The sequence below is a fragment of the Pogona vitticeps genome, chromosome 12, assembly GCF_051106095.1.
Source record: "Pogona vitticeps strain Pit_001003342236 chromosome 12, PviZW2.1, whole genome shotgun sequence".
NCBI classification, from domain to species: Eukaryota; Metazoa; Chordata; class Lepidosauria; order Squamata; family Agamidae; genus Pogona; species Pogona vitticeps.
The window spans coordinates 5187592-5212320 of NC_135794.1; the positions used below are offsets into that span (position 1 = coordinate 5187592).

General features: G+C 44.2%; 1 protein-coding gene across 4 annotated transcripts in view; it reads left to right on the forward strand.

The window, feature by feature from the left end:
• The window catches only part of SCAPER (S-phase cyclin A associated protein in the ER), a 146415-nt gene that overhangs the window by 334 nt on the left and 121352 nt on the right, over nt 1-24729 (forward strand). For 2 of the 4 annotated variants that reach the window (XM_078380929.1, XM_078380930.1), the window contains exons 2-8: nt 1419-1477; nt 3872-3947; nt 4639-4756; nt 5535-5605; nt 10598-10789; nt 22975-23075; nt 24044-24160. In XM_078380929.1, coding sequence (XP_078237055.1) covers nt 3885-3947; nt 4639-4756; nt 5535-5605; nt 10598-10789; nt 22975-23075; nt 24044-24160 — 662 coding nt within the window. In that variant the 5' untranslated portion in view covers nt 1419-1477; nt 3872-3884. The remainder of the gene's footprint in view (nt 1-1418; nt 1478-3871; nt 3948-4638; nt 4757-5534; nt 5606-10597; nt 10790-22974; nt 23076-24043; nt 24161-24729) is intronic. The other 2 variants (XM_078380928.1, XM_072981948.2) reach the window with 1 other exon arrangement.

A 24729-nucleotide genomic window follows, 5' to 3' on the forward strand; every position in this document is an offset into this window, starting at 1 on the left:
CCCCCGGGTTGGGCTTCTGAGGGGCCCTTTGTACAGAAGGGGGGGCGCTTTCCCCTCCCCACCCCCTCCTCTGAGGCGGCGTCCCCGTGTTTCCCCCTGACGCGTGTCTTCGGGGCACGTGTGCACGCGTCCCAAGAGCCTCCCCTTCGGAGGCCGGACTCTCGCAGGGCGGTTCTGCAGCCCCGACAGCAGCCGGTGCCTTTCGGAGGGGGGGTATTGTCCTCGTCGCCCACCCCAATGTCGGCTGCAACGCATCGTCCTCCTCGTTTCTGAGGGGAGGTTTGTGGTGGTTGTCCTGAGGTCTCCCTTTCTTTCTCCTGAGGCGCTTTGGGGGCCTTTGAGGTTCCTCTCGGGGGGGGGCGGATCTGGCCGAGGCGCCGCTTCCCCTGCGGAGCTGCTGCTTCTCCTCAGTTCTCTCCCTCAGGAAAAGCGCCTCCTGTTTCCATTTCACACACACACACCCCAGGCCAGGTTCGCTCCTCGCACAGGAAAAGGGAACCAACAAGGAAGGAAGGACCTGGAGAAAAGGGAAGGCTGGAAGGTTGGGATTCTTCCCTCCTTCCTGCTGAGGATCAGCTCACCTGCTCCCCTCTGGGTCTCTGCCCTCATCCTCTTTTTTTTTTGGATGGCAGCCTCTGGCAATCCTGACCGCTGGGGGAGCCGAGGTCAGGAAAGGCGGATTCATCAGGCTGCTTGTTACTGTTTTTGATTTACATATATATACACACCACCTCATAGTGCCATAGCCTTCTCAGGGAGTTTTGCAACATCATGATGCAAACAGCACTTTGTCCCTCATCAGCACTGGGGTACTCAGTTTGCCAACCTGGGAAGGCTGAGTCAACTTTGGTCCCATGGGGATCACGCTCAGGTTGTGAGCAGAGGCTTGACTGTAATACTGCAGTTTAACCACGGACTGCATCGCCGGGTTCACGTAACTCAGGCTGCAGACCACTGTGACGGGTGCCCGTGATAAGCAGGAGATGTGGGAGAAATTCTCCAAATTTATATGCCACCTTATTCTCTCCAGCTAAAATGGAACAAATATAATGCGGGAATGAATTTTTTTTTTAAAAAAAAGGTGCTTTGAGTGAAGCAAAATAAAATTCTAATGTGATCGCTAAAGAACCTGAAATACCTGTGTGATTTTTTTGGGGGGGGGGTGGATTCTTCCAAATGCTGGTGGCCCTTTCATGATCAAGTGCTGCGAAGAAAGCAATGATAAGGAGAGTGGCGGGACAGATTGAGAAGCCTCTTTTTTTCTCAAGAGATGTGCACATACTTTTTCTTGATCGTTACGGCTGAGATGGCGCTTTCCCCACTTTTTAAAACCCAGGCGGTGCATTCCCGGAAGATATGTGCCTTGCTGCTAGATGTTGTTCACTCTGTAACTAATGTCTTTCTCTTTTCCCCAAAAGTGGCTGCACAGTTTATCAGGACTAAAAGTCCCCTAAAGGAGATAACTTTGCTTTTCATGGTACGACTAGCACCCTTCCTGTCTCTTCTAAAGACGAGAGTCCTGTGGCACCTTTAAGTCTGTCTTAGTTTATTGTGGCGTGACGGGGGATGGATGGCATTAGATGTTTCGCTGCATTGTGCCCTTCCTCTTATTACCTTGGCCAGCCCTCCCTGCCACCCATCATCCTCTCAGCTTCAGCCCTCGCTTCCCTGCATGTTTTCGGCCGAGGTCACAAGCGCTGCCTCCTTGCTCTTGTGCTGCTCACAGCCCACATTCCCACGAACGTGACGTGCTTGCATGGCTGTCTCTTTGTGACTACTACTTATCCGGCAGCTGTGAAGTCTCTCCTGGATACGCTTCTAGTACTGGCTAGATTGGCCTGTTTTCTTTGAAGCATGGACCAATCTGGAAATCTGTAGGATGGTGTTTATTTTTGATCCTCTGGTTCCCCCGGTAGGGGAGAAGTGCCATCTGGGAGAAGGGTCCCTTTTCAACCGGGCGGGAAGAAGAGCGAAGAAGAAGCTGCAGGAGGGTTTAAGGCTTGTGTATAACGCATCCTGGCTGTTTTCCTCCAATGGGCTACTCCTGATTCAGTGTTTGAGCCTCCTCTGTGCATATGCATCCATAGGCAAAGCCTGTTTTGTCTGATGCACTTTGTGAATTAGGCAGGTATGCATACTCATCCGGTGGAATATTAAAAAAACTACGCTCCCTTTTATCCTTGTTGACTAAGCCAAGGTGAACAAGGCAGGGCTTTTTCAGTGGTGACTCCTTTTTCTTTAGACTGCCCTTCCTAACGAGGTATATGTGCTACCTGCTTCACCATCCTTGCGATGCTAAGCTATGATTTGTTTTTACTCACCCAAGCAATTTAATTTGTATAATCCTTTAGTTTGCCTCAACATTTTGTTTACAGACCTTTATAACACTTGCCCGATGTTAGTGTTAGGTTTAACACAATGCATTACCCTCACTGTGGTACAAAATGTTGGAATTTGATTGAATAATAGACAGTAGAAAAATATTTGAAATAAATAAATATGCCTTGTAATCTATAAAGAAGCAGATTTCTAAGGATGACCCTTAAGCTAAGAACTCTGTGTTCTGTGGTAATCAGGACCGAATGCTCTAGAAACAGGAGAAGAGGGGAAGGAAAAAGAAGAAGAAAAAGACTTTCCATTTATTTGTGTTTTGGTTTCAAGAAGTGGATAAAGCAGATTGGGGCTGGGGGTGGGGAATATGTGGTCCTCCCATCAGCTTTTGCTGTTAAAGGCAATGGAGAAGGTTGATAGAAGATGAAACCCAGAAACCTTTGGAGGGCCACACGGTCACCATTCCTGAGTTAAAGTAATCTTATTTATTTGGATTGTGGAAAAGAAATAGCTCTTTCCAGTCCATGTTGGATGTTTCTGTGCAGCTGAATGCACACATTCTGGTCAATATCAAACCCCTTTCCAAACACACTTGCATATTTACACATACTGAATTTCAGAATATATCAACTGTTATAAATAATGTTTAATTCCAACAATACATTTATTTATTGTATCATTAAACTGCCTAACCCGGAATCCATGGTAGATTTTTTAAAGGTCGAGGAGAGGAAGGGTTTGATAAATTTGATTTATCGTAGGTAAGACAGACTGGTTACAGCATTGTGAGAATGAAGAAAGGAAAGTGAAAGATTAAAGCAAATAGGTAAAGAGAGAGTGATAGTGAACCTGTCTGCTGCTGGTGATCATTTACCACAGTTCCCATCATCCTCTCTCAGCATTGGCAATATTGGCTGGGGCCTATGGGAGCTAGAGTCAAATAACCTCCAGAAGGCAACAGAACCCCCACCTTTGGTCTGAAAGATATAATTAAAAATGAAGTACTCGGCATCATCAGGTAATGTCCTTTTCCCTTTAGCAGAAATGGAGATATTGTGCTTTTTTTGCAGTTCATTTGTTAATTAATTGGATGCTGCCGTGTTGATTCCAAATTATGGCAACTCTTCTTAGGTGTAAAAGGACTCCGAGTGCAGCAATTTAATACCTTTTTAAGAGATCTACTGTTTGCTTCTAAATGTACCCCCAAGTGCCCTTGAATTCATTTTTGTTTTCTGTGATGTGATCAGCCTGATCTCTTAGAAGAATAAAGCACCCCATACCTGTCTATCTCTTAAACAGGAGCATCGTGCTCTGGCAATGCTATTGTAAAACCGTGGCATCTAATATATATTTTTTTGTTAGCCTAGCTAGCATGTCTGTCGTAAGGAATTATCTGCTGAGCCAGTCAAGTCTGGTTCATTAGCAGCATAATTGAATTCAATGCATGCTGTAAACGTTAATGGGTTTTCTAAATTCAGTAAAGGTATTTCTAATACTTGTAGCCTGGATATTAAAACGTTGTTGTTATTGTTTTGCATAGCTATGACGACTTTATGGGGTCAGCCGAAAATGTGATAAATGAATCTGTTGATGCAGAGGACAGTTATAACATAATGGTAAGTCATCTACTCTGACCTTTTTGGGGTTTAAGTTGTTGGTTTTTTTTCCAAACTTGCATTTGGGAAATGTGTGAAATTCTTTACAGCACTCAGTCTGACCATTTATTAAGGCATTCAGAAAATCATCAGGGCCAGTGCAGTTGTCATATTGTTGTTGTTTAGTCGTGTCTGACTTTGTGACCCCATGGACCAGAGCACGCCAGGCCCCCCTGTCTTCCACTGCCTCCCGGAGTTGGGTCACATTCATTCTGGTAGTCTGGTTGTCATATTGCCTTTGTTTAAGACTGTGAAGTGCACTTTGTGAAATCAGTTACTGACTTGAGTTGACTTGCTGGTCTATAACTACTTCTAGTTGCCTCATCTGTGTCTTGATTCTCTTGTGACACTTTCACAGTGATTTTTTCCCCAAGGCTATGTGCAATGATTCATAGAATGATAGAGTCGGACGGGACCTATAACGCCATCCACTCCAACCCCCTGCTCAAGGCAGGAATCTAAATCAAAGTAGATTTGACAAATGTTTGTCCAGTTTTCTCTTGAATGCCTTCAGTGCTGGGGTGCTCACCACCTCCCAAGGTAACTGGTTCCATTGTCATACTGCTCTTACAGTTAAGAGGTTTTTTGCTTGTGCAAGTAGCAAGTCTCATGAGGTGCCTGCCTGAAATGTTCCCCCTTCCTTTTTCCCCAGGCTTCTTTCCAGCGCTCTAACAGTCATGACAAGGTCAGAAAAATAGTGGCTGAAGAAGGCCGCACGGCAAGGAATTTGATTGCATGGAGCGTGCCATTGGAAAGCAAAGAGGATGATGGTATGGGATCACTGGCTGAATTATACCTATGGTCAAGCAAATACTATGCTGACAAAGTTCCTTAGCACTTAGTTTAGAACAAATAAAACCAGAGTACCTTTTGATATACAATGTATTTCTTGTATGACATTCACTGCTGTATAATATGATGATGGCCGTTGTTTTAAAAGGCCGTCATTTGAGCTTAGATGGAGGTTAAGCCTGATGGTTGCAGACCCATAGCAGGTGCGTGCTACCTCCCTGTTCAGTTGTAGGGCTGGCCATCCTTTCGAGACCTCTTCCTCCATCCTGGGAGGGTCCTACTGCTCTGTTGAGCTGCCTCTGCTCTGGACAGCTTTCCAGTGCTGGCCGCTTCCGAAACTGGCGCAGACCATTCCTCTGACCACAGTTTGAGGTTCTGTGAGCCCCACAGGAGGCAGCCATCCCAACAGGTAGGTAGCTGTGTGCAGAATAGGCTGGCTGGGCTCCGCGGGAACCCCTCTCAGCCTCCGGTGACAGCAAGGCCTCCCTGAGAATAAATTTCTTGGTCATTTCCGGAGGGGAGCAGTTCCTTTCCCTAATTGCGTTCACGAAAGGAACCGGGTTATAGGCCCAAGAAAGGGCAACTCACCCCTCTGGAAATCGGACCCATCGGTTGCTGAGCTGAATGTTGTCCCTCCTGCTTCCTGATGTCTCTCCTCTCGGTCCCAACGTGGCACACAAGAACGGGAGAAGGTTTAAAAGTCAGCATAAGCCTTGGGCAGCTATTGGGGTTTAAGATGCGTCTCTCTCTTTGCAGGAAAACCAAAATGGCATATAGGAGGCAAATCGAAGAAAATAACTCAGGGAACGCACAAGACGGCTAAACAGGTATATATCCAGGTTTTCTCGTTGGCTTGTTCTCCATGCAAAGGACGTGTCTTCTGAACCTGAAATAATTTGTTAAACTGCATTGGAAAAAAATGTGTCATCTTCACTTTTTATTTTCTTTAATTTTCTTTAATTTTGAACCCCATCCCAGCAGTCAGTAAGCCTTCTGTGGCCTCTAGGCATGCTCCCTTTTATTTGAACTACTTTTGACACCCTGTTCCCCCCCCCCCCACTAAAGATCTGTTGTATTTTACCCTCCTTGTAATAGCGCTTCTGTCTTGTGCCACAAAGAGAGTCCTGCCCTGGTATTGCCTCTCAATGTGGCTCCAGGCTTGGGGAACAAAGACGTTTTTGAATCACGGCAGGCAGAAGCCAAAGGAGTCTTGTCTTGGTCTGTCTCCCAGTGAATTCCTTTGAACCTGTTTTAAATCATAGGGGAATATACGTTGCAGCCGTTGGAAGCTGAATGATGGTCTTAAAAACAGTTGTGGCCTGTAAGGCTCTGAAAACGGTTAGCAGCCGGATCCTTGGCACTCCTTTCAAGTTGACATTGAAAGGCCAGCCCTTAGGCACAAACCGTGTCGGTTTTTAAGTGAACATTTGCTTAACTCCCTACTACCCCTGACCCTAATCTGAGTTCTTGTCCTAAACACGCTTGCAGGGCAGTAAAGCTCATGGTGAACTCAGTGGGAACGACATGAGTAAAGATCTGGAGGACATCCGGTATGGCTTAGTGGTTAGTATGCAGGACTTGGGAGACTCAGGTCCATGTCCTCGCTAAGCTATGAAATTCCCTGGATGACCCTGAGTTGGTTGCTCTCTCTCCTTTTTATTGTGTTTTGCTATGTTGCCATGGAACAACAGTACCTAGTATAATTGTGTCCATATATATGCCTTATTCTGAGGTCTGATCCTCTCAGAGCCTCCCATCAATCCGATGCCAGAATACAAGCCACCTGCATATCGGTGACATAGTATGATTACATTGTAGGTTTAACTTACAGGTTTTACAATTGTTTATTTAACTTGCTCTTTAATGGTAATGTATCTTTAATTTCTTTTAAAAATATATTTATATGGTGTTTTTAAATCTGATCTGTTGTAAGCCACCTTGGGTCCCCAGTGGAGAAAAAGGGGACATATAAATAATTTAAATAAATAAAATGACAAATATGATAGCGGGCAACAGGCGTAGAAAGTACAGAAATGAAAGTTCTCTCTTAATATAGTTGTCATCAGGAGGGACTCCGTCACTATTAGCCATCTTTCCTGTGGCCATTTTTCCTCTTATGCACACCAAGCCATGCAGCTCAAATCCAAAGACATACCTATAAGGCTGCCGATTTTCTGTAATTTCTCTGCAATATTGAAAAACGTTCCAGGGTGGATAAAGGAACCAAAATGAAACATGTCTTTTAGCTATAGTACCAGAGAACAGGGGGAAGGAGAAAAGCCTGGTTATTTTCCTAGCTTAAGAGTTAACTCTCTTATCTCTGAAATGTGATAAGTAGGATGGAAAAGTTCAACAAGGTCCAGTACAGTTATGGTTGTGCCCTAGTACACACTAAAAGCAAAAATTTAACCAATTCATGGCGGTGACAACCTGCAACATGGCATTGGTGAACAATTCATACATTCTGCTGTCTTTATAATCATCATGACATGCATCAGTATCTTTCAGTTTAATGGATGGCATATACATATACATTAGACACAATGGTTAACAGCTGTTATATACAGTATATAAAAGCTCTAAAATGTGTCTAATTTTTCCATTTTACTCTAGCACCTCCTGTACTAATTTGATCGATGGCTTGATACAATTTCTACAATTCTAAATGTACTGCATGTTTAATTTGATACGCATTTATGATTTTTAATGAATAAATAACAAACAAAAATAAAGGCATTTGAAAACCAAAACATGGCCATATTTCCTCCACTTAAATACACATCCAAAGGAAAATCCTTCATGTTGGTGCAAGTGAAGGAAGAGAAGTTGGCATCTAGATGGGACGAGTGTCTGTTTCACCCTCTAAGGGCAGACAGCAATTTAGACTGATATTTCAAACCACCTAGGGATTAAAAGGAGCAATACTTACACAAATACCCAACTGTTCAGCATCGATAATTAGACTATATTATACACAAAACAAAAACGCACAGCTGTAAAACGATAGCCAGATACCCCTAATGGGAACTTAACACTCTCTCTGGGGGCCCATTCAGTTCCTTTGAGCACCAGGTCCAACCATCAGAGGGAAGAGGGGTTTCCATATGTAGAAAACCCACCGCAAACTTTTCAATAATTAATATAAAGGCATTTTAGCAAGCAGACCTAAAAGTGTCCCGTGTTTTTTAGGAAATAAGTTCCCCTACATTCAAAGAGGCTTGTGGCTGCCCAGAGTAGACCTTTGGTCTAGATGGGCAAGGTATAAATCTAATAAAAGAAATAAATAAGTGGCCTAGCTTTGGCAATGTATTTGCTGTTCATGAGATTTGATGGTTGGGGAATGCTTGGAAGATCAACAGTGGTCAAAGAGCAGAGAAAGGGATGGGAAAGTCATTCTTCCTCACTGGCCTAGACCTTTGGATTCTGCTCTTCTGGGAGAAGGGTGCTGTATCTCAGGAGATGGATGATGTGAATATTTGTTCTTGTCAGAAGCACCGCAGTACAATTAAGAAATAGATACCGTATTTTTCGCTCCATAAGACGCACCAATTTTTAGGAGAAGAAAACAGGAAAATATAATCTGTTTTCTTCGTTCCATAAGACGCACAGACTTTTCACCCCCGTATTTTGTGGGGAAAAAGTGTGTCTTATGGTGCGAAAAATATGGTAATTTTTGCCCAATGATGGCGAACATCAAGAGCATTTGGGACAGCTAACACCAGGTCTCCCATGGTATGAACGGGCATAGAGTACACTTCCATAGGTGTGATGTTACCTGCTCTTCTCCACGCTCACAAAGGACTGTCAGTACGAAGAAAAACCCTCCACCCCGTTTTCTTAGTTTCACTTTGGCTCTTCCCACTTCACTCCTTAGCCTCTTAAGTGGCTTCCAAGCAATCACGTTCTCCACGAGACCAGAGCTAGTCTTTCCTTGTGTTGCATCCATTTTATGAGGGGTGGTTCTTTCATTCCACATTATAGGGTCATTTGATACAAGACCTACGCTTTGAATTCTTCAGACATAGTGTTGTTTCAGAACGCTGCGGTTCAAAATGAGGGTGCAGTTCTTGCCCCGTTCATAAGAACACGGGTTCACTTCATCTCAGTATTTCTTTGGTCTCTGCTTCTGCTTCCAAAAGAAAGCCCGAAGCTACTATAGCCCAATGCAAAAAATCAATAATGAAGTTCCATTATATAAAAGGCTGAACTGTACATTACAGACAACCCATCGTTAGGAGAGGAATTCCTGAACTGTGGAAGGCAAATTGTTGCAGCAGAAGATTTACCCCCCCCCCCCCTTTCAACTTGCATTGATTGGACTTTGGGAGCGAATTATAAATTTGGTTCACAAGTCTGGTTTCTCAGAAAAGTCTGTCTGAACCTTGTCTCTGTACACCGGAATGATTTCAGCTTTTAATGGCAGAACCATTTGTAGGCTGAACCCTCGATCTATATTCCTCTTTGTATTATCTATGACAAGCATAGGCAAACTCCTGGCCTTCAGATCTTGTTGGACCGGTGCTTCCACCAGCTTTGGCTTGCCGTTGTTCAGGACCTTCTGCGTGCAAAGCAAGCCTCTTCTATTGAACTTTGGATCTCTCTCCACTTTCTTCCCCCTCTTTGGGAAAAATCATGCCAGAAAATGTTGCTTAATATAGATTTTCCCCTCAATCCAATAGAGCAAGATCTGTAATTTAAACCCTGTGCTTTTTCCAGAAAGTGGAGTTAAATTTATGATGGTGTTGATCTGATGTACTATACAAGATCACAAAGGGCCTTTGAGGGGAGAGAGGAGCCTCTCTCTCCACAGTGTGTGTGTGCAATAATTCCATCAACCTGAAATTGCTTTTGGCAAAGTAATTTGTGCATATTTACAAAGAAGTAAATCCTACTGCGTTCCGCAGAGCTTAACTGCTAAAGGTTGCTTAGGATTGTTCTATATGTATGTGTGTTTTAGTTACCCCACTTCACTCTTTCCCTTTTTATAAAATGGATGATTTGTACCCAAAACAACGCCACAAATTCAATTCTTTTACTTACTGTGTTTGAGTTCCTTTCCTCCTTTCTTTGCAACCCGTCTTTGCCCTGAATTTTAATTTGCCTTTTGCAAGGCTGCGTCCAAAACACAGTGCCACGAGGCATGGCTAATTTCCCCATAGGTGGGATGAGGGTGAGGGCAGGCGAGGGTGAATCGGCACAAGCGGTTGTTGTGTGCGCTGGCTCTGGGCCAGTTGCCCAGATGGGCAGAAATAGAGACTCAGAATCCCTATCTGAAGATGGGGTGGTGATGGCAAAAGGTGGGTCTCCCTAAGATTTCGTTAATGAATTGCTAGGGGTCATCCCTTATCAAAGAAACCCAGAGATCCTGTTTCCCAAACCTTTTTTGCCTTGCTCATTGATCCTCATAGCCATTGGTCCTGTTGCTGCATAACTATTGAAGGTAGGAGCCTTCGGGTGCAGCGATTCAACTGCAGTCACAGTCCGCTCATGATCCCTTCTGGGGGCATCTTGGGAATGTGCAGCTTGCCCAAAGTCACACAGGATGGCTTTGCTCCTAGGAGGTACAACGGGGGAATAGAACTCCCGACCTCTGGCTCCACAGCCAGACGCTCAAACCACTGAGCTATCCAACCCGCTTTAAGGATATCCCAGGCCATGAAATCTAGACTATAGCACCACACTCCATTTTCTCTTCCTCTCCCTGCAACCTTTGTATATTCCGAAGAATTCTGGAGAACCCGGAAGCTTGCTTGTACTCCTCTGACATCATCGACGGGAGTTCACGGTAACGTTTCCGACTTCTCTCGTCTCCTCTACAGAATCCTACATCCGACTGCAAAGTTGCAGCCGCCGGAGAGAAGAACTTCGATAAAAGCCCCACGAAAACGAGGCAGCCTCGGAAAGTGGATCTCCGAGCCCGATACTGGGCTTTCCTCTTCGACAACTTAAGGCGAGCGGTCGACGAGATCTACGTCACTTGTGAATCGGATCAGAGTGTGGTGGAATGCAAGGTAAAGGCCCTTCTGGCCGTGCGGTAAATCGGTGGAGGAAACTGAATTGTTTGCAAGTAGTCCTACCCGCTGTGAAGACTGAACATTTTTTTTCTGAGGTTTCTTGTTGCCCTCATAGAATCACCTCTCCTTCATTCTTGGTGAGGCAGGACACTGGCCATAGTGAGTCAAGATATGATACAGGTTTTAGTGCAACATAAGCGGCTTTGAAAGGTCTCTGGGTCCTTGTTTTGTTTGTCCTCTCTAACCGTCTGATCTGGCTACCTTTGGAAATTTGGCGTTGTCCTTTTTGACCTAAAATTCTTTGCTCGTTCAGGCCAGAGCTGACCCCTTGGATCAGTGTGATCTGCAAAATGGTCCTTGATTCGGTGGCTTTTCTCCTATTGGGACTAGCAGTTGTTTTTAGGGCTTTGTCTTTGAATAGGAAACTAAAGAGATGGGCACAGTGGTTCCATTCAGTCTGGCGGATGGCCAAGTCGGTGTTCCACGGTTCGGCGCCCTGCCTCCTCTAGCAGGGCACCCACTCAGGAGCAGGGCCCCTGGCTTCCCTGCCCTGCCTCCTCTGGGTGCTGCCTTTCAGTGGGCACCCACCAAACTGTGAAAAGCTTGTTTGTCCATCAGCCAAACTGATACGAAATCACCAAACCGGCAGTTTGTGCCCATCTCTAGAAAACTATTAACCATAGTAAGCCATCCTTGTGTGTTGGAAAACTACTTCAAACATTACCAATGGCTTCTGAGATATACGAGTGCACCGTTTAACGACGAATCTGCATAGCGATGTCGCAATTGCGATCGCAAAAGTGATCGCATTGCAATGTTTAGATAGGGCTAAAATTGCATTGCGATGTTTTTTTTAACAGCTGTTCGGCGGTTCCAAAATGGCCGCCGGATGCCCAAAATGGCCACCGCAACCATTTTCGTGCCCTGCCCTCACTTACCGAGGATGCGAAAATGGTGGCGCTGTGGAGGAACATCGCAGAACGGTGAGTTTAGGGCCCCATAGGAACGCATTAAACTAAGTTTAATGCGTTTCTATGGGGTTTTCCGTTCCGTTTAGCAATGTTTTTGCATAGCGACGATTAATCCGGAACAGATTAACGTCGCTATGTGGGGCACCACTGTACTGTGTCGTTTATATTCTTCCTTCCTGTAGTAATTCATCCTTGTGATCTAATTGTGGGGAAAAAATGGAAAAAACAGGAGTGTTTCTATGGCCATTTATGGAGCCTTAAAAACGAAGGTTCCTCAATACTTCTATTTTTGTATTTGTTGGGGGTTCTGAAGCAAAGTAATCCAGTATTCTCTCTGAAAACTGCTGCAATAGGAAATATAACCAATAAGCGAACAAATGGTAAAAGCAGCAGATCACAAAGCAGTGAAGCTACAATGTTTAAGTCTGTAGTTTTTCTTTTTTTAAAAAGTCTAATTTAATAATTTATTATCAGACAGCATGTAGTTTGACTTGTCTGTCCTTTCTCCCCCGTGCAATGCTGTAGTGAGATTTATGATAAAATAGGCCAATGTAATACTGTCATTAATTTACTTTTCTCCTATTTCCAGTACTTGGTTTGCTCCGTAGGTGGCGCTGTTGCAATTCAGCTTGCCTTGACATTCTTAAGTTTCCTGTTTAATGTCTTAATTACACATTGTTCCCTTTCTCAGAGATAGCTATCGCTCTCCTCATTCACTTGCTTTCGGTGAGCCCGGGAGATTGATGGCCCCGTATAAACAGTGACTGGGTGGGACATGGTCCTAAGTTTGGCTGCCCCCCCCCTCTAAATTTAGATGGAAAACAGACGCCTCGCCGGGTGTACTTTTTGTCAACTCAGCTGGAAGCTAGCAGACTTCTTTATAACAATAAATTTATTCTTTTATAGCTTTGCGGTAAGGGAAGCTAAGCAAGATCAGGAAAAGGGAAGACTTCAACATCTTCTAATGATGTTGAAGGGGAACTGGTTCATTTTCACATCTACAGTGATTGAACATTTTCACCACATTCTGGAAAGCATTAGCTTAACCCCACCCACCCCCTGCCAAAATTGGCTATAGGATTAGTGTACAAATAAAGCTTATTGGAAGTGAGTTTTAAATCTAAACAGTGGCTTGAGACTTCCAAGCTGTCTGCTGGTCTAACGCAATTTAAATATACATATTTGGGAAACCGAACTGTCGTCCGGCTCAGGAAGTTTCCCCAGTGTGTGTTTTTGTTTTGTGTGTGTGTGCTTAAGACGGAGAACCGATATGCCTTGCAGTATAATTGGATTATGATTTTCTAAATGTTTGTGGCTGAACGAATAGCTTATTTGTGTGACATCTCCATCGATCCAAGACTGGGTCCAGGATCCCAGGCATACAGCTTGAGCTAAACGAGAAAGGAAATCTTACGTATCTGAAACCTCTTAAAAACAAAAACAAACCCCACACTTACATTTCTAGACTGGAACAGCGGCAAGGTTCTTATCGGTAAGAAGTACTTGCTTACAAAACCGGAATGTAATGAAAAAGAAACCTAGAATATTTGCACGGCACAATTGCCTTTTATAAACAATGTGTCCCTCAGGTCATTTGGGTCTTACTGGGGACTGGCAACAGACTGTGGCCTCTTACATATTTAGGTATTTGTGTTTTTGAAAGTTCCAATGAGACATGCAACAAAATGTTGCAGTAGGTCAATGGTTCCCAACCTGGGATCCCCAGATGTTTTCGGACTATAGCTCCTAGAAATCAGCACAGCTAGTGGTGAAGGTTTCTGGGAGTTTTAATCCAAAAGCATCCGGTACCCACGATCGGGCACCTCTGCAGTACGTCTTTACAACCCCAACACAAGGAGTGCCCTTGTTGGTATTGTCAGCCAACCAAACCTTCCTTTAAGAGTATGAAATGTTATTCCCCCTGCTCCAAACCCCCGAGACCTTCATCTGCCAGCATGGCCTCTTGCCGTTGAGGCTGGCCTCTTTCATATTCTTGTTTGGGTTTTTTAAATTCTTATTATTTTTACAAGCTCTTGGGATCCATCTGATCATGTGAACATCTCTTTTGTTTCCCCGGGGTCCCCACTTGGGCTACATCCCTGCCAGCAAAGATCCGTCGAGTTCTCCGTAAGCAGAGCAAACAACCTCCATCTGTATGTGTAGCCTGCAAACTTGTGTATACACACTCACACCAGTGTATATGCAGTTTGCAGCCTGTAAAGAGAGGACTTCCTTTGTAGGGTGGAAAGGCTGCCAGTTTTGAAGTGCTGCTGCTGATCTTTTAAGGCTGCTTTGCCTGCATCTAGCAGTACAGGTTGTCCCTCCATATATCAAGCAGCAACCCTCACACTGCTTGATATATGGGGGACAACTTCAGAGGGGATGTGGTGGCACTGCGGGTTAAACCACAGAAACCTTTGTGCTGCAAGGTCAGAAGACCAGCCGTCATGAGATCGAATCCACGCAACGGAGTGAGCTCCCGTCCCCCGTCCCAGATCCTGCCAACCTAGCCATGCGAAAGCATGTAAATGCAAGTAGATAAATAGGTACCACCTCGGTGGGAAGGTGACAGCGTTCCGTGTCTAGTCATGCTGGCCACGTGACCACGGAAATTGTCTTTGGACAAAACGCTGGCTCTATGGCTTGGAGATGGGGATGAGCACCACGCCCTAGAGTCGGACACGACTAGAATAAATGTCAAGGGGAACCCTTACCTTTACCTAGCAGTACAGGTCACCTTTACCTAGCAGTACAGAGCCTGTGTCCTAAGTACACTCCTGTACTGCAGTGAGTCCTGGGCCCTTTGTGCACGGCAGGAGAGGAAGCTGAACATCTTCCATATGCGGTGCCTCCGACGCATTTTTGGTATCACCTGGCAGGACAAAGTTCCAAATAGAGTAGTCCTAGAACAAGCTGGAATATTCAGCATGTATACATTACTGAAACAGCGACGTCTACGTTGGCTTGGGCACGTCGTGAGAATGGCTGATGGTCGGATTCCAAAAGAGCTCCTGTATGGAGAATAAATGCAGGGAAACTGCCCCACAGCTGCGATACAAGGACATCTGCAAGCGGGATCTGAAGGCCTTAGGAATAGACCTCAACAGATGGGAAACCCTGACATCTGAGCGTTCAGCCTGGAGGCAGGCGTTGCATCACGGCCTCTCCCAATTTGAAGAGACCCTTGTCCAGCAGGCCGAGGCAAAGAGGAAGTCACAAAAGCAGCAAAACCAGGGAGCTGGACAGGGGGCAGATTGTATTTTTCTTCAGTGTGGAAGAGATTGTCACTCTCGAATTGGCCTCTTCAGCCACACTAGACACTGTTCCAAGTCCTCCATACAGAGCACATCACCATAGTCTTTCGAGACTGAAGGATGCCTAACTAACTAGCAGGTTGTCCCCCATACATCAAGCAGCAGCCTTCACGCTTTCAGGCTCCAGCCTTCTTATAACACATGCAGCCGAGTAATGTGCACCTGATTCAGGTGTCTGAATGCCTCGCTTGGCACACATACCACCTGACAAGAGTGCTGTTAAGTTCCCCTGGCAGCCTCTGCCACGGACACGTCCAATGTGCATTTGCTGCCTAGCAGTGGGCCTGGGGTTCTTTCCTCGCCTCACCTCTCAGGCAACAAAAAGGTGGTGCTCATCAACAGCAAATAAAAAAATGGGAGTACCCGAAATTCTTTGTTGTGTTTTCAGCAATAAATGGCTGGATGGAATAAAGCCCACATCCCTTTATAAAGCTTTATAATTATCCTTTCATTTAAATGACTCTGCTTTTGCCTTCGTTTGGCCTCACCTCTAGAATATTTCTGTAAGTCGGCTTCTGTTTTTGAAGCGATATTGCGGAAAATAAGTTCATGTTTTTGAAACAAAGAATGCTGTCGCTTCTTAAGGAGTCTTGCGGTGCAGGGGTTAAACTGCAGGACTGCATCCAAAACTCTGCTCATCACCCGGATTCAATCCCAGGTAGCCGGCTTGAGGTTGACCCAGCCTTCCGAGGTCAGTAAATGGAGTACTCGGCTCAGTGGAGCGGCAGCCAGCGTGTAGCCTGCATGATTAAATTGTAAACCATCCAGAGAGAGCTTTGAGCGCTGTGGAGCGTCACCCTTTGCTTTTTGCTTCCTTAGCTGAGTGTTGTTTTCTTCCACTAAAGCCATGCTCTGGAATTATATTGCCTGCCCTTCTTTTTACATTTCTAAACTGTTATGCAGTATGTGTAAATCAATCAGTCAATGAATCAAGGGCTTCCTAAATCCTTTCGAAACCTTTTTTTTAAAAGTAACCGTTACTTTTTATTCCTTGACGTGATGACGTGAACGTCGCTGTGCAATTTGAGGAGTGTGGGGACCAGATTATTGATTACAGTGTTGTGAGGATGATGTTTATTGTCTTTGAACAGGACAGGGCTCTGGTGACTGTTTGTGGTTGAAATTGCAGACCAAAGGGTTGCGATATAGGAGCGAACAGAGGAGGGAGCTGCAACCCCCCCCCCGCCCTGCTGTTTATGATCTACTCAAGCTTTCAGAGTCGGCGTCAATGGCAGGCCTGTCTCACTGCGCATCTGCTTGGAAGTTGGCGTCCCTCTAGTCCGTAATGTTTTCACCCGAAACACCGTTGTCTTTAGCCTCACATTCATAGGGCCAGTGTCAAGATGGATTTGATTTAAATCCAGTTGATTTTGATCACTATTCATAGCATGATTTACATTTTTTAAAATAGATTTTTTGATTGTTTAAACCAAAAAGCTCATTTTCTAATTTAATTTGTGATTTAAATTAATTTGATTTTTTAAAAACAATTATGGATTTTTTAAAAAAATCCACCCTATCTGGTGTTCTGCTGAGCTTCTGCCAAGTCCTAATAGCTGGATAGTTCAGGATCATACCACTTTGGTCCTGCCCATTGAGTAAAACAGGACTCAGTCACTTATGCAACTATTGCTTTTGTCTAGTTCTGAAGGTATGTTGTGAGATTTTTATTTATATTGTTCTATGCGGTGGTTGCATCTTCTCATTAGAGCATGGGCCGCTGCAGATATTAGCATAAGAGGGCAGCTGAAACTGTCACACTCTAATTTCAAAAGGAAAATTAGCTGCAACTTGGTGAAGGACCATCAGCTTCGCCAGTAGAAAGTCCTGGCTTTGATCATTGGCAGCTCTACTGAATAAGCCACCCACTGCAGAAAAGAAATGTAACATGAGACTTTAGGTGGTTTTAACCTTCCACCCACTAACGTGCCTATCCCTCTGCTGCTTGTCAGATAGGATAATACAGTGGTGCCTCGCTTAACGACGATAATCCGTTCCAGGAAAATCGGCGTTAAGCGAAAACATTGTAAAACGAAATTAAAAACGCCATTGAAACCCGTTCAGTGCATTCCAGTGGCGTAAAAAGTCACCGTCCAGCGAAGATCCTCCATACGGCGGCCATTTTTGCTGCCTGTAAAGCGACGAATCCATCCCTAAACACATCGGGGAGCCATTTTAAGCACCTGGTGGCCATTTTGAAAACCCGACGAGCAGCTGCTTTTGATTGTCATAAAGCGAAAATCGGTTCCCGAAGCAGGGAACCAATCATCGCTAAGTGAAATTCCCCCATTTAGACCATTGTTTTGTGATTGCAATTGCGATCACAAAAAGATCGTCATACAGCAATTTCATCGTAATGTGGGGCAATCGTTAAGCGAGGCACCATTGTACTTAGCCAAATGGAGAAATAGTCTGATCTGATCTTGAAGAAGGCATTGGTCATTCATTGATAGCCGTTGAAAAGTCTTTAAAAAAAAATTAAGTTAATTTGAATGTAAGTAGAAAAATCCAAATCTCACACATGTGCAGAGCTGGCCAGGTTATTCTAAACGTCAGCATTTCTTTTCTTTTCTTTTAGTGCTCAGTACTGAATGAATAAATATTTCAGCAGAAAGACAGGAGTCAGGTTACTGCCCGTGACTCGGGGGACCAGTGCTTTCTCAAGCTGTCCAAGTTCAGTGGGCTTAAATGGGAACCGTGCAGCGAATAACAGCTATTAATGTACAACGTTGTCCCGTTTCCCCCCCCCGTGCAGTTTTGTCAGGGGCTCTTGGGGGAAATGAGTGAGCCAGAGAGACAGACCACGAGGTCTATCCAGGTCTCTCCCAAATCATTTTTCTTTTCTTTTCAGAATATTTCTCTTTCCAGCTACAAGCTCGTCTTATCTGCAGATCACTGCAAACTTAATTTTAGGTATTAAAAAGAAAGAGGCTTGTGATCAGGTGGATAGCCCTTTCCTTTCTGTGAAATGAGTTTCAGAATTCTGATCCAGAAATAAAAGAAAGTAGGGTAAGTTTTAAAAAGGAAGAGGATTGTTTTTAAAATGTTTCTAATTTGATAAGAGCAGCAACAAAGAAACACTGAGAAAGTAAATAAAGAAGGGAGGAAAAATAATAAAAGGACCAAGCAACCTCCCTCACTAGAAGAATCGTAGAGAGACAAGTTTCTGGGATAGAATGATTCCAGTTGTTCATAGTAATTGTTCATTATTTTAATTCCAACATTAATGACTCTCAGTTCTCTCTCTGTAGATGGGAACTTCTATTTCTTCTGCGAACTATTTCCTTTAACTTTTCCATACAATTCCACATATCTGTTTCATATTATTCTGGAATAGCTTTTTCCCCAACCCCTGTTGCTTGGTAATGAACACAGAAGGCAGAAGGTGTTACATTCAGACCTTCCTAGCCAGCAATTAACAGGTCACCTTTGGGATTCTCAGGCTGGGGGGGGCATGTGTCTGCTGGCTTGGGCCATGCTCGAGAATTCCAGTGGGGACTTGGTAATTGCAGGCTAGAAACAACTGAATGTGACACCCTTTGCATAATAAAGCAATAGGATTTTGGCTTCTGAATCTTATTAATAGACTTGTTTTATAACTTTTTATCTTCTAAGTGTTTAAGAAGAATCCTTAAAGCATCATTATCTTTAAGATTTGGGGTCATTGCACAAATCTGCTGGGGCCCCCCCTCTACATTACTTTAATTCACTTTCTCCTCACTGTTGTTGCCATCTCTCATTAACTTGTCCTGCTGCTTTCTTTGTCCACACACTGGGTTCTTATCAAGTATTGGAAGAATCGAATCATAGAATCCCAAGAGTACATGTTGGAAGAAACGTCAGGGGTCACCTGGTCTAATCCCCAGTGATTAGACCAGCAGCACGCTTTTGATGAAACACTGAGCTGATGCAAGTGTTTTTGTTTTTGTTTTTAATGGTTGGGTGTGAATTAGAATTATTTCCCAAGCCTTAGTGCTTCATTTCTAGGATCCAGTTGAGATTGGGCATCTTCAGGGTGATATGACCACCCATTTATTTGGGAATAAGGCTCAGAAAATCAATGAGACTTATTTCTGTGGGAACTCACATAGAGAGGTTCACGGCCAGACCACTTTCCAAAGACCTTCCTTCACCCCTTTCTCTTATAAACGGAACTCTGTTTGATTGAGAATTATTAAAGAAGTACCCTTGAAATTGTGAGAAAGAGTGGGGATTTTCAGGGGCCGTTCCTTTACTGGAGGAGCCGAGACAGCCCCTTACAAAGCTTCCTTCTTGGGAGTTGTGTCTTTTTTTTTGCCAGCCCCCTTCTCAGTCGCTCCGCGTTTCCACCGTTTTCAGCTGCACCGTAGGGTATATCTGCTGCACTCTGGACCTTGGGTGAACTGGAAAGAGGTATTGATGGCGAAGACCCCAGAGCCCTGTGCCCACGGATTGGGTGTCAGCGGGACAAAGGGATGGCGCCAACCAGCCTGCCGTGTGCGCCAGTCGCAAGAATTAATTACAAACCAATCGAATCCGTCGCAGCCAATTGGAAAACTAATTGGTAATTTTAGCTGTACATCTATATGTAGTTATCTGGAGTCCTGCAGCGAGGCTTTTGAGAGCCCACTTTTGTTTGGAGGCCTCCTGCTTGACAGAATAGCCTTCATGGCTGCAGGGGGAAAGATGTGCATCAGTGGCCTGGGGGGGGGGGCTGCGCTCCGGCTGCTTGTCTTGTTTGTATTCCCTTGTTCATCAAACAGGGCTCGGATTGCAAGCTGTACGGTACTTGCCCCGATGATTTTGGATAACGGCAGAGCCGCGCATTCCTTGCCAAAGGCTCTTTCAAACCACGGACTGTAATTTTTGTACATCAGCCAGCCCTAGACATCCTAGAATCCTAGAGCCGTGTTCAGAGGGGTCTCTGAGGCCATCCAGTCCAACCCCCCCCCCAGCTCAAGGCAGGAATCCAAATCAAAACAGATCGGACAGAGGGCGGTCCCATTCTCTCTTGAAGGCCTCCAGGGTTGAAGGGCTCACCGCCTGCCGAGATAAATTGTTCCGTTTTCGTACTGCTCAAACGGTTAGTAAGTCTTTCCAGATATTCGGATGAAATCTGGCTTCTTGTAGTTTGAGCCCATTGATGCGTGTCCTGCATTCTGGGATGATCAAGAACAGATCCTGCCCCTCCTTTGTATGACTACCTTTCATGTATTTGAAGAGTGTTGCGCTGTCACTCCTCTATCTCCTTTTCTCATGGCTAAACATGCCCAGTTCTAATATTTCCTCCTAGGGCTTGGTTTCTGGTCCCCTGATCATTCTTGTTGCTCTCCTCCGAACTTGTTCCAGTTTGTCAGCATCCTTCTTTAAACCGTAGTGTTCAGAACAGGACACAGTACTCTAGATGAATAGAAGATTAGATGAATAGTGATGAATAGAAGGGGACTAGTATCTCACAGGATCTGGAGACTTTATTTCTGTTAATGCGGCCTAAAATCACATTTGGCTTTTTTTGCACCCACGTCGCACTATTGGTCATATTCAGCTTTTGATCTTCAACAATTCCAAGATCCTTCTCGCTTGCAATATTACTGATACGGTCACATTTTCAGAATGGCTAAATAAGTGGGGATTGGGCGACTTAACCAAATCATATCTTCTGTGTGATTCCTTCCATGCGGTTTGAGCCATGTCCTGCCGTCATTGCGAAGATGATAATTCAACACAAAGACTTTGCTTGTCATGGACAAAATTGAGACTGGATACAAGTCTTTATTTTTTGGGGGGAAAAAAGATTTGGTACCTTTGGTTTGATCCGTCTTGAGAGGCTTTTTTAAAAAAGTATTTTATTATTTTTTATGACATACGTATCTACAACAAACAACAACAAAAATAGCTACAAAACAATAACACATGAAACTAACAAAACATACAAGACTAACAAAACAAACATATAGGCGGGGAGGTATTTCTCATACCAGCTTATCTATTATATAAATTCTGACTACAGAAGTAATATATCCGTGTGCATCTGCACATGTTATATTCCACATCACTATTTTATATATCTAATTAAGCATCTAAACATCCTAAATTTATAATAATTTTTTTAAATTCTCTCATCTGCATTTCCATCCATCTGTCTCTCATCATATCTATCATAATATCCTCACAGGCCTATTCATTCCTTGATGATCTCCATTCTTATATACAGAAAACTATGTATCTCATCTTTTCAGCATAATCATTCTCATGGTTCTCGCACATTTGATATTTCCATATACATGCCTTAAAGCAAAACATCCAATATTATTATTCATCATCATTTCTAAAATTCATAAATCACATACGGTTGTCTAACCTCGTCTTGAGAGGCTTTTGAAGAGAGGTTGTACAACCATCTGCCCAAGGTTGCTGTAGATTTTCTGTGTTGCATAGCAGTGAGGATGAATCAGAAGGACTCTGAAGTTCTCATGACAAGATGACTGAGACGTATCCTCTTTCTCCACCATTGGAACCATTTTGTTACCACACAAATGTGATGTGGGGACGCAGGTCACGCATTGACTAAAGTAGTACGGGAAGACCCTTGTGTCTGTGGGGGATTGGTTCCAAGTCCCCACCTCCCAATAGTGATATTGGATATTATTAATTTGCCTGTTAGCTATGTTTTAATTTTTGGTTTGGACTGTGACCTGTTGAACTGATAGCTTCATGGTAATACTTCATGGAGTGGGGAACCGTTAGCCCTCACTATCCACTCTCAGCGCCTCTCGCCATTGGCCATAGAGACTGGGACTTAGATTTGGAGTCTAGCAACCCTCTGTTTCCCACATATTTTAATATGCTGTACTGTCTATTATGTATTATGGCTATTGTGCTACTATTGTGTGTATTTTTTGAGAATCGCTTTGAGTCTATTTTAAAAATACAGTATATGTATAAATTGATAATATGTGTGTGTCTATGCATTCTGTTCCGTCAAGTCGGAATCAACTTTTAGTAACCCTAGTAGGGCTTTCAAAATAAGCAAGATGTTTAAGGAGTGCTTTTCCCAGTTTCACTCCTACAGTGAATTTCCAGGGCCAAATGGGGATTCGAACCCTGTTCTCCAGAGTCCTAGCCTGTCACTCTATCCACTAACCCTACACAGGGAATCATGACAACATATGACAGTGCATATATTAAAGAACTGTGTCTTTTTTTTTTAAATGGAAGCCCTCACCCCAAATTTCAGATTTTGTTTCTCCAATTCCCATTCGCTTCTCCCAGTCCTTGTAAACGCCTTTCAGGGGGGGAAGAGTTCCATCTTCATAGCATGAGAAAGAGGTCTCATGCCGCCAAGGCTGGCACCTGCGACAGGTGTTTCCTGGATGCTTTTCTGGGGTGACCCTGATTTTGATCATATTTGCCAACCCATCTGCCCAATGACAACTTTAATGGTTTAGGTCTCCAGCTATGGACCCAGAGTTTGGGAGTTTGATTCCCCGCTGTGTCTCCTTGAAAGGGGCTGGACTCCATGATCCGTAGGGTCCCTTCCAGCTGTGCAGTTCCAAGAGGATGATGATGATTAACCAAATGGCGTTCTCCCCACCATCGGATGCCATTTACATTTTCCAACTGCTGACCGATGGGCACTCTGAGGCTGCCGCTGGAGAGAGCTTGCCAGTGCAGCAACTGATCCGATGATCTGTTGCCAGAACCGAAGACCAATGGCAGCGTGTGAACAATCTTAACGGGCAGTTATCAGCCCTGCTTATCAAAGGCCATTTGCGACACCTTGGGCTCTCTGGCTCTGCTCCCCATTGCAAAGTTTGTAAAAGCTGATTTCTTCCTCGGCAGGGACTCTGTGGTTGCTTTTCCAGGGCCGTTGTGTTTTTTTCATTTTGTTCTGCAAACTGTTCTTTTCTCATGGCAGGAGGTCCTGATGATGCTAGATAACTACGTGCGGGATTTCAAGGCTTTGATTGATTGGATACAGCTGCAGGAGAAGCTGGAGAAGGCCGATGCTCAAAGCAGGTAATCAGAAATATAAAGGTTCCCCTCTACCATTTATTTGCACACTCAGAAGTTTTGTTTTGAAGTCGTAGACCTCTGCCGTCACTTGCTGGCAGAGGGATAAGTGATGTGTGTGTTGGAGGACGTTACAGCTCTTTTAGCTCTCTGTCTGAAAGATTATGGGCTTTCTTGATCATGGAACCTCAGATATGGAACCATCTTCTCCTCTTCGAGACATAGTTGTACCCTCACCATTATGATCTTTCAGTTAAAACAAAAGACTTGTACAATCTTTCAGGGAAGGAACAAACTCCTTAATGCCTGCCACTGATGCTTGTTTGTATTGCTTTTAATGCACTTTTAATGGCATTTACAGCTGGCGATTTTGGGGATTTCGGTAACTTGTGATCTTCAGGGTTGCCACTTTCGGGAAAGTCAGGAAAATGGAAATTGGTCTGAAGTTGGGGAAATTGTGATTGAAATATATTCAAGCAGTGGATTTTTGACCTGCTGCTGCAAGAGCATGATCTTTTCTTGTGGCAACTGTGTAGGTGCATGTCATCTGTGGTTTTAGATGGGTGTGTTTTTGTAGTTGATGAAGTTGCCCCGAGCTTTTGGGAAGGTGGCTGGGGTTCAACTCAAAGAAAGGATGGGTTCTTGGTGGAGCTGATACTGGTGGGAAACAGGTTTCCAAAGCTTTGCTCTGTTCCAGCTAGGCTGTTCCTCTCAGGCTCCTCTGAGATGAGAATTGACAGTAAATAGCAGCCAAAGTTTTTCTTCCTGAGTGTTCCCAAGGCAGCAGAGTTGGATGTTGAGAATGTAACAACCTTACACATATAGGCACATCCCAAGGGCAGGGAGGGAGTAAAAACGGAGTGATCAGCTATGTGTCCAAAGGGTAAGCGAGATAGCTTGTCTGAATTTAATTGCAGGCGAAGTAGGGCTATCAATTCCTCTTTTTTGCTTAGTATTCTTTCTTTAATATCCAGGCCTACTTCGCTTGCATGGGAGGTAAAGAAGATGTCTCCAGGGCGCCACGTCATTCCAAGCCCATCAACTGATAGAATCAGTGTCACATCAAACGCTCGAAGGAGTCTAAATTTTGGGTATGCAAGCTAAACCTCCTTTATGATTTCAAGGTGGAAAATCCTGATGGTTTTCAGAAGACCTGCTCATTGGCCCCGGTTGCCCGTGGCAGAAGCTTTCTTTGGCTTACTTTGGTTCATCTTACAATGGAGGAAAACTGGGAAATGCCTACTTCTAAGAATTTAATTCCCTATTATGTTAAGTGTTCTATATTCCTCACGATTCTGTGAGCTGAACATAAGTCTGCGATTGGCGTCATGCAACAAAATGACTCAAGTCCTGTTACGCCATCAGCATAACTTTTAGATGATGATAAGCCCTATGTTAAGAAATTTGATCTGTTGCATACGGAGTTGCCCGATTCTATGTGCAACATATAATGCCTACGGGGATTGCTCACGTCAATTTACTTCCACAAGTTATGTTGTTTGCATAGCCGCATAACAAGATTCCAGCCATTGAGTGAAATAGCTAAAGATTTATTTCTGTAATACAAGGGGGGAAAACAGGCACGTTGTTGCCTCATTCATAGCATGTGCACAAACAGAATTCAAAAGAATTCCTTCTTACAGGCCACAACTCCTAGAGG